Source organism: Chanos chanos, chromosome 11 (assembly GCF_902362185.1).
Source record: "Chanos chanos chromosome 11, fChaCha1.1, whole genome shotgun sequence".
NCBI classification, from domain to species: domain Eukaryota; kingdom Metazoa; phylum Chordata; class Actinopteri; order Gonorynchiformes; family Chanidae; genus Chanos; species Chanos chanos.
The window spans coordinates 16,222,308-16,232,881 of NC_044505.1; the positions used below are offsets into that span (position 1 = coordinate 16,222,308).

A 10,574-nucleotide genomic window follows, 5' to 3' on the forward strand; every position below is an offset into this window, starting at 1 on the left:
ACGTGACGTGCAATTGGGCGATAGAGTACCGATCGCGCAAATGTCACCATTCCGACTTTTTTTTTTTTTTTGTGCGGGCGCCCCATGCCGCCCCCGGCAAGATGTCGCCCATGCCTAAATCCGCCCCTGTTTCCAATTTTCAAACATGACATAAAATCGTATGGACATGAATCTAACTGATATTAAATTCACATTGTCTCTGTGATATATGGTAATTCTAATAAGTTCTGTCAATTCTCCTTACCTGTAGCTGGCGCTCTCCACCTAGAGATGGGTCCGGTGATATAAACTGTAAGATAAAAAAGAGACAAGGGAGTCCAGTTAAAAGTGCTGGTCAAGTTAACAAAGTGTCTCCGTTAGTTCTTAAATTATCACTACACATCAGTGAAAGTCCATACCACAATTACAGTCTGCTTTCCAAAGCATTTCCTAAATCTAAGCATTCTTCTTCAGTGTCATCACTATCAGCAGAGAAAAGACACAAGAGACAGGCTGGTTCTGGTTAATCTGACAATAAGCATGTTTATATAGCATGAACTGACTATGGACACTGAGTTTTGAGATTTTTGTGTTGTTGTTTTTTTTAATTAAATGATATTATGCCATATACCGGATTAAAAAAAAACAATAAGCATAGAAAAAAACAGAGTGTCCAACGGAAAAGCTTAATTCAATATGATCCAGCAAAGGGCAGCAACAGCACAAGTAGTTTGAGCATTGCAAAAACTAATTTCCCTTCCCTTATGATGTGTAATTCAGCTGAATTTATGAGTCTGTGACAATTTATGACAATTTTTCGGCGTTTAAATGTGTGCAGTATGAAAATGTGTGTGATTAACGGAATCGCTCAGCAAGAAAGTTTTCTTGGTTTGAGTCCCATTGCACTTGATCAAGACACGAGTCCCGATCGGGCGTTGGTCCCCGGCCGCCGTATGGTAGCTGCATACTGCATTTACGTACTTAGTATGGGTTAAATGCAGAGACGAATTCCGGGGTTAAGGGAAGAGTAACTTATTCAGGCGTAGGTTATTTACTTACATCGCGGACAGCAAACATAATAACGATATTTAAATAAGACAGTACGAACCAGTGCGTTTCAGTCGACTGTCAACCGTTTTTGCGGTTCCAAGTACAAAACCTATTTACTACAATTCTCCAGCTCAGAATGAGCCATGAATAGATGCCTATTATTTGCTAAATTAAGAGGAAACTTTCTGCCGTTGCTTCGCAGGAAGCAGGGTTTAAGCAGTAGCAAAGTTTCCCCTTCACAAGAAGGTTTGGTAAAACGGCACCAGATAAGTACGAAAAAATCTTCACAAATATCTACACTGTCTTCTTTACAGTATTATTTATTAAGTGGCAAGTAACCGTACAAAAATATCACAACTTGGTTATTAAGTTTTTATTACGTATCAACAGTAAATATCAAACATCCATACCCTACGTTACTGCAAATACGATTCGCGAACGGCGAAGTGAATATATTATGATCAGACTCAGAACAATCACTAATCCCAGGACCAGATGGAGCGCAGCGCCCGTCCCGCTCAGTCCTGTAGTCTATCTGAGACGGCAGGAGTCTTTCAGGACATAAGGTCGTCTGGTTAATGACGAGGTGTACAGAGACGTCTTTATCTGTATCTGTATATGTATCTGTATCAGTATCTGTAAAACCAACAAAATTATCTGTATTCGGATAGTAGATAGGAAGTGGGAGTGGTTTATACCGAAAGTCACGTTAAATCAGGCACAAGATGTATTTTCTGACCTAATATTCATTGACAGTGCCATTTTTGTGCCTTTAAAGCATCAAATTGATTTAATATAATTAATTATGAAATATGTTTCCATATCCTCATGCTGTACTTTTTCATCTCTCTTTCTCTTTTTCATTTTCATTTTTAACAAAGCTAAGTTTTATGAACCGTCACAGCCCCACCACCACCCCCTTTAACCGGGGGACTTTGAACCATCAGAAACTGAAAAAATGTTTTGTAAATCGAAAGATCCTGTTTTGCATTGGAAATATAAACTACTTACAGTAATATACATACATACATACATACATACATACATACACATACATATATACATATATGTCTGTGTGTATGTACATATATACATACACACACACACACACACACACACACACACACACACACACACACATATATATGTTTGTGTGTGTGTGTGTGTGTGTGTGTGCATATAATTTATGAGCTCAGGGAAAAGGTAGTCTAACTTACTCAAAATCCTAATGAATCATCAATATTTGTATCATCTTGAAACAATTATGGTTAACCTGTATTTACAATTATTACAAGTTATTTAAGTGGTTTGTAGAAGTAAGAAGAGCTTTTAAATGAGTTTTACTAGGATATAGCTGTCAGTTTCTTGTGACTCACATTCTCGTTCATTTTTAACAATAAATGTCAAAAAATCTCAAAAAGACACAGATAATTTAGTTCTTGATGACTGATGACGATAGGGAAATAGGAAAAAACAAACAAACACACAAGGAAACGTGAATGAAAAACAAAAACAATCTTTCTACTGTAATGACCAAAGTATTTGAGTGTATTGCTTTGTGATTATGTGTTTATGAAAGGATTCAAATGTATCATTTCTGTTTACCCACATGTTCCATATACTTTGAGCTCTTACTGCAAGCAGGCCATCCAAAGCTATAAATGGTGATCTCATTTGTGTGCTTAGTGACCTGTTCTACTTTTTTTTCCTGCTATATACTTCTTGCTATAAGAAATGACGTTTTGAAAGTATGTCAATTCAAGGTAAATGTAAAAGCGTTCGGTACTTTGATTCATCAAGACATTCATGTCAGATGAATCATAGAGCTGGACAACTGTTCATTATATTTCCTTGTTACCCTAAGGAAACGTAATTTCAAGGAAGTAAACAGTGAACAAGCCTATGACTCCCATCTCCAAGTAAGTCATAAGAACTTATTGATGGAGAATTATGTTCTATTTCTGACAAGGAGTAAAGCACATTTTTAAGAGTGTTGCGCAGTAGCGCTTATGTCATCTCTGGTAGTTAAATGGAAATTGATTTTGAAGTGTTTCATTTTTTTTTTTTTTTTTAATGCTGAAATTTTTTCAATGCTGAATTTGAAATTTTGTGAATAGCTGTAATTCATGAGAGGAAACACTGGATCGAAATTATGCAATTCTCAGAAATGTTTGTTTGTGGATGCCGGGCCAATTTCTTCCTCGGAGTTTCCTTACGAAAACCAGCATACCTCTGCCCAGTTCTGCTGAATCTGTGTATTAGTTACGCATTAACCTCTATATCCCTCGTGTGTGTGCATAAGTGTGTCTGAGAGGTGTGGAAGAATGAGAGAGAGAGGTGTGTTTGTGGGTTGGGGTTGGGTGTTGGACGCTAATATCCAGTATATAAATATAATACATTTACATCAGTAACTTCATACTCATCCTGAAGAGGACCACGATCTAACCCGACAGAGACAATTGCAATTGCTCTTTCTCTGCAGGTTACCTGCTGAAGCAGCTTCTGGGAAAAGGACTTTTCTGCTGTCTTCTGCTTTTACAGGACATCTTCTTCTCATCACTGTCCTCTTCAGTTGCCCTTGAGGAAGGTAAGGCTACAATACTGATGCACACACACACACAAACACACACACACTCAGATTCCGCTTTAAACTCACGTAAGTTCTGATACAACTAGAGAGAGCTTAGGAGCACACTAACTGTACATTTTAAACAAAAGATTTGAGGGATGTAGGCAGAAATTGAGTCTCTAACTCCCCTTGCTTATTGGTGAATCTTTGCTGGGTGAGACAGCATATGTGTGTGCATATATATATATATATAGAGAGAGAGAGAGAGAGAGAGAGAGAGAGAGAGATAATACAAACCTTTCCTTTAAATCTACCACTGATTTCAACCTGCTCCCGCTAATCCGTGTTGATTGGCAATACAGGTTAAAAGGGGGGGGGGCAACTTTTTCTCCAAGACTATTTACCGTAGGATATATAAATGTAAATGTATATGTATGAATGTATAAATATCAATTCTTCACCTTCTGTTTCCAGCTCACCAGCCGCCACTGATTAATACCATCAAAAGCAAAATTTCCATTATCTTTGAAGTTAAATTGGGAAAATGAGTTGTATTTTAACGAAACATAACATTACATTTTAAGTTTTAGAAATGTCTGAGTATACATGTCGATGGTAACCAAGTTAAAAGTTGAACGTTTAAAATAAAAATTTCCGCATTCAAAATGATGAGAAATTATTTGTATTATGCAAAATACATACAGTGTGTCGTTTTACAGTATACATTACCTCACATGGGTTTTTTTGTTTGAGGCTTGAAGTCTTCAACAATCCTTGTATGATATACAACCTGCTTATTTCCGAAGAGCGGGAGGAGTAGGCAGACGACGTCACGCCTCCTCTCTTAACTTTTGAATCTTAGATTCTGATTATTCTAAACTGTTAATAATTTTCTGTAAGCGCAACACTTCATGAATGAAAGGCTGAAAAATGTATCCAGTGTCTATTAGATACTGGACTTAGATTTAATAATTTTGCCATATTTCTGAAACTTCGTGAGTGTGAGAGTGTGAGGCCATTTTGTAGTATAAAAAATCTGCATTAAACTTTAAGCGTTTAGCCTACACGATCTATCTTAAAAATGAAATTAATAGTAATATCATTTCCAGCATCCCATACGCTCACGTAATCAAATATAACGTGCATTTCATTCAAATGCCATTTGTATGTTGTTGTTTTTTTTTTATATTTTTCAGTGTTGTGTAAGATGGCTTATCGGTTGGCACTCCTCTGTGTGCTGTTTGGGCGAGGGATGGCATTTCTGCCAACATCATCGCCTATCTTTACCACAGAAACACATACCTTCATAACTGAAAATGCAATACTCAGAGAGGCTGCGGAGGCATGTGAGGCAGTAGCACAAGCACAGGGACAGGACTTCTCACCACCGGTAAATAAAAGGGAGTCTACGTAGTCGAGTCGAGTAAATAGCTGTATATGTGTGTATACGAGCGTGTAATGGCATCTCTCGTGTGCGTGTCGCAGCTGGAACTGACCCCAGAGGGTGTCCTGGCTTCATGTTTGGGGGTGCAAGACGGTGAAGAAGGTGTGTCAGCGTCGCAGTTCAGAACGCTGTTGGATGAAATCATCGGCATGAACGTTCTCGTAGACAGAGATCAACAGTCTAGTCCCGCCAGCCACTTCCACGACGAAGAGATCGTCACGGGTCGTGACCTCATTACCGAAGGGCGGGTCGTCATCAGAGAAAGCCTGCGACAGAACAACCTACAAGCGGCGAGGCGGCGTCTGGGTACCATCAGTCACATTCTTCAGGTGAAGGGAGAGACTCTTACTCCATGTCCTCTTCTAAATCTCTTGTCTTTGACTTTTTTTTTTTAAACTCAAATATGGTATTTTGTGTTTTCAGGATTTCTATAGTCATAGTAACTGGATTGATTTGGGGAACACAAACACGTACGCTAATTTGTTACGGCCAGACCTCCCCCTGGAGAACCTCACAGGTGTGTGTTTGCCTGCATGCGTGTGTTAATATATCAGTGTGTGTGTGTGTGTGTGTGTGAGTGTGTGTGTGAGTGTGTGTGTTTGACTAAGATGTTTTTGTCTCTGTTTTTTTTGTTGTCAGATGCAGAAACCCAGACCTGCAGCCTTCCCAACATCATCCTGCCAGATATTCTGAGCACACAGAGACTTACCTCAGGATACCTCGCTTCCCTAGGTGTACCTCCAGGTATGCCCCCTAACACACACACACACACACACACACACACACACACACACACAAAGGTGTTTAAACAGACCCGCATAAGAATACTGTTTCACCAGGTTTCAACATATTGTCAGGTATCTCTCATCTCTCTCTCTCTCTCTCTCTCTCTCTCTCTCTCTCTCTCTCTCTCTCTCTCTCTCCCCCTCTCCCTCTCTCCCTCTCTCTCTCTCACTCTCTCTCTCTCTCTCTCTCTCTTTCTCTCTGTCTCTAGGTAAGTGTGGCCATAGGAGTGACTCCTCTCCCGGAATCGATAAAGATTTTCCAGAAAGCGACCTTCCTCCAGGCGCGACCGATCTTCATCTTGCTGCAGCAATTGCAGCAGAACGTGCAACCGGGGAACTGCTGCGGAGTATTCGCAACAGCGCAGGGGATGACAGCTTTCTGCGGTACATAAACACAGACTTTCACTAACACACGTGTTCAAATGTACGCCGCTTGTTTTTTTTTTTTTTTTTTTACAACAGCGCGGGGTGTGCAGCTTTCTCACTGATCCAATCTCCCACCTTAACACAGAACCCAACAGACGTTCTTACACAGTTAAAAAAATCACCTCTCTCTCTCTTTTTCTCCCTCAGGATGCTGGGCCTCACTCGTTCCTCTGTGGTGTGTTTTGTCATTGACACCACAGGGAGCATGAGAGATGATGTGGCTGAGGTGCGAAGAGTAACCAATGAAATCGTCGATAGAACCAGAGGGACACAAAATGAACCTGCACAATATATCCTGGTCGAATTCAATGATCCAGGTGTGCGTGTGTATGTGTGTGTGTTTATGCATGTGTCTGTGCGTATGTGTGTGTGTGTTTGAGTGTTTATGCACGTGTCTGTGTCTACATGTCTATGTACGTACGTGTGTGTGTGAGTGTTTATGCATGTGTCTGTGCATACGTGTGTACGTACATACGTGTGTATGAGTGTGTGTGTGTGAGTGTTTATACATGTGTCTGTGCATACGTGTGTACATACGCACGTGTGTGTGTGTGTGTGTTTTCTTTGCAAGGTGTGTGTTTTGTATAATTGAAAAGTTCTGTTTTGGTTGTGTCTGTATCTACAGGCTTGGGGCCTGTGCACAGAACCACAGATGGAGAGGCCTTTAAGGAGATTTTGGCTGGGCTCCGGGTCTCTGGGGGAGGAGACATACCTGAGTTAAGCCTCGGTGGTCTGCAGGTGTGCGCGTGTTTATAACAATTTAGTGAATTGCGTTCTCTTACTTAACCGAAAGGAGAATTCTTAAGATATTTATGATGGAGTGATAAGATCATCCATATGTTTATATTTTTTGGGTGTCCATGTCTTTCCCTCTAGTTGGCCCTCACTACAGCACCTCCTTCATCTGACATTTTTGTTTTCACCGATGCCCCAGCGAAGGACACTGACTTGGAGGGGGCGGTCCGCTCCCTGATAGACAGTACCAACTCAAGGGTGAGATTGGTCTCCACAACGTATATTTTAAGCTTTTTATTCAGTCCGTAAATTACTATTTCCTCTAAAAAACTCCATGTATAATTTGATGTTATGTGACTCCTGTTTTTCTGTTGTTCTGTACTCTAAATTAGCACTAATTTGTAACGGGGGGCGGGGGGGGGGGGGGGTATACATTATTATTATTATTATTTGACATTTTGAACTAATTACCACATGACCTATAGATCCATATTATGGCTGTTTCTTGAAAGCTACCTCTTAAACCACATCTTTTGGGGATAGTTTTATCAAGCACATACTTTTCTTTGCTTCTCCATTAGTACACGTTTGTGAATGCGGTGTGTATGCGTGTATTTGTGTGTTTCAGGTGACATTTTTTCTCACTAACCTGCTGCCTAGAAGGACAAGGAGGAGCGTCGTGACAAACCCTGTCAACTCGCTGTATCAGGAACTGGCCCAAACGTCCGGGGGACTGGCCATTGAGGTTACCAAGGATACGCTGCCTCAGGCCACAGGGGTCATACTCGATTCCATCACCTCTTCACTGGTAATCTAAACACACATACGTGCCTATGTGTATCTGGGTTTTTTTCCCTCCAATGAACTGAACAGTCTTTTTTTTCCCTCTCTTTGTCTCTCTCTCTCTCTCTGTAGGTGAATCTGTTACAGATTTCTAGGGATCCCGGTAGCCCTGAGAATTTCTCGTTCCTGGTGGATCCATCAGTCCAAAATGTGACCATTTATATTACTGGACTGTCAGTCAGCTTCACACTGATCAGTCCCTCAGGTAATATACCAATGCATTAATGATGAGATGCCTTTGCACAGAACAGAAACACATTCAGAAACGCAAACAAACATACGGCCACTTAAGCAGTGAGCGCGTTTCCCCCGTCCAGGTGCGTCTCAGGAGAGTGCGATGCCATCTGGGCCACTGGCAGTGGTCTCTGAGGTGGGGAATCTCCGTACGGTCCATTTGACCGCGTACAATCAAACAGGGCTGTGGCGAATAGGCATCAGTTCCACTCGTCCATACGAAATCAGAGTCACAGGTAAACAGCAATGCGTTCAAATGTGTACTCGTGTGAGCGGTATCGTCGAGACGATATCGTTCGACGGGTGTGAGTCACAGTTCGGTCGTTCCTACCGATGGTTTTGTGTCCGCAGGGCGCAGCAGGTTGGATTTCTCGTTCCAGTTCGTCGAACTCTTCCAGGGGCCTCATCCTGGCTTTGTGGAGATAGAGGGACGACCTCCGGCAGGTAGCTCCGCCCACAGCACACTCATTGCATCGCCACCCGGAACTTTCTATCACTGATTTCTCAGTGGAGTGAGAGCGTATTACTAGTTTGTTTCTTATTAACGACTCTGTGTGTGTGTGTGTGTGTGTGTATGTGTTTGTTCAGGGGAGAACGCAACGATAGTGGTAAGGGTGACGGGTGCAGGTTCCCTGTCTGGGCTGGAGTTGTTACTTGTTGATGTTGGCGGAGCTGTAGTGCGGAACACCACCGTGGAATCACTGGGGAGGGGGGCGTTCCTCGTCTCCGCGCCGCGTATTCCGGACAGCCCCTTCAGGCTGCAGCTGCGGGGTGAAAATGACGGACAGCCATTTCAGCGTCAGGCGCCCAATCAGCTTCAAGCCTCACGGATCTCTGTGCAGGTTGGTTGGATGAAGTTTTCAATACGAGAAAAAATAAGAGAAACTAAGAGAATTTCTTTTTTTTTTTTTTTGCTGTTTGATGTTTCTAATTTTTTTTTTTTTTTTGAGTCGCGTGTTAAAATATTACTCAGCGTCACATGGGTTTTCTCACTCTGAAATCTGATAGATCCAGAGAACTGCCACTCTTGAACCTGGGGTTCCGTTTTCTATCCCCTTCACTGTAACAACAAGTGGGAGTGTGAGTAACATCACCGTACGAGTCCAGGCTGACCGGGACTTCTTGAAAGCATTCACACCAAGGTTAGGCAGGGCTCATGGCAGACTCTCCCTCTACTATCCAGTCAGCATTATCTCTGTATTGCTGTGCTTGTGTATTTATGTATCATTTTGTATCGATTTGCTTATTGGTGACTGAAAATAACGTTAAAAAAGTTTTTTGTTTTTTATGCCCATAGTGAGGTCACAGTAGATGGTGCTGGCAGTGTTAATGGTTCGTTAGACTTTTTGGCTCCGAGAACCACACCATCAGGCTCCGCCTCCACTGTGACTATAGAGGCAAAATCAGCTTCAACAGGACAGTCTAACTATGCCCTGCTCCTCCTGTCTGTCATCAGAAGGGTACTGAGGAACCAACCACGAGTTATTCACTCTTTCTTTGGCTACAATCTGAAGTGCTCTCCTTATTCATTATTACATGTTCTCAATTTGTTTTCTGTCTGTCTTTTGTATAGGTCACAGACTTCACGCCACCAGTATGTCGTGTCTTAAATGTCAGTGGAGAGTGTCCCATTCCCTGCACCAATGCCACCTGGGAAATCTCTCTAGTCCTGTCTGACGGTAATGGAACAGGTATTGAACGAGTTTTTACTCGTGGTGCCCCTGGAAACCTCACACTAAGGGACGACAAGGATGAAAGTGGGGCAAATATAACCGTAGCATCTTTCATCACCTCCTGCTGTGAGGAGTCTGTGGACTTTGTGGCGGTAGATATGGCAGGTAATGCTGGAGTGTGTTCCTTCAGAATCAGGACCCCAACCCCAACTACTACTCCTACTTCTCCTACTACTACTACTACTCCTACTCCTCCTCCTACTACTACTCCTCCTACTCCTACTACTACTCCTACTACTACTACTACTACTCCTACTACTCCTACTACTACTACTACTTCTACTTCTGCTTCTACTCCTACTACTACACATACTCCTACTACTACTACTACTCCTGCTCCTACTACTGCTACTACTACTCCTACTACTACTCCTACCACTCCTCCTACTCCTCCTCCTACTACTACTACTACTTCTGCTTCTACTCCTACTACTACACCTACTCCTACTCCTCCTACTACTACTACTACTACACCTACTCCTACTCCTACTACTCCTACTACTACTCCTACTACTCCTACTACTACTCCTACTCCTTCTACTACTTCTACTACTGCTCCTCCTCCTCCTTCTACTTCCACCACTACTGCTACTTCTACTGCCACCTCCTACTCCGCCCACACCATCAGACCCACCTCCAGCAGTCCTTACACAAGTGCTTCTCTATGGGCCAGTTTGCCACTGCTTGCTTTGGTGTACGTAACGCTTTAGCTCTGAAACGCTGCTTTAGCTCACATATACATTCGTTATAAACATCATTTACACTAGAACATGCAG

At 42.2% G+C, this 10,574-nt stretch overlaps 1 protein-coding gene across 1 annotated transcript; it reads left to right on the plus strand.

The window, feature by feature from the left end:
• Positions 1–2,779: 2,779 nt before the first annotated feature.
• On the plus strand, positions 2,780–10,316 carry LOC115823714 (von Willebrand factor A domain-containing protein 7-like; the record flags this gene model as incomplete). The annotated part of the gene is made up of 18 exons (XM_030787742.1): positions 2,780–2,792; positions 3,512–3,616; positions 4,795–4,988; positions 5,102–5,371; positions 5,466–5,583; positions 5,682–5,786; positions 6,037–6,211; positions 6,401–6,570; positions 6,879–6,991; positions 7,130–7,246; positions 7,617–7,796; positions 7,904–8,036; positions 8,149–8,301; positions 8,417–8,509; positions 8,654–8,907; positions 9,074–9,207; positions 9,363–9,525; positions 9,639–10,316. Coding segments are annotated over exons 1-18 (3,168 nt in total), but the record flags the coding sequence as incomplete, so codon positions are not given.
• Between the last annotated feature and the right edge of the window lie 258 nt (positions 10,317–10,574).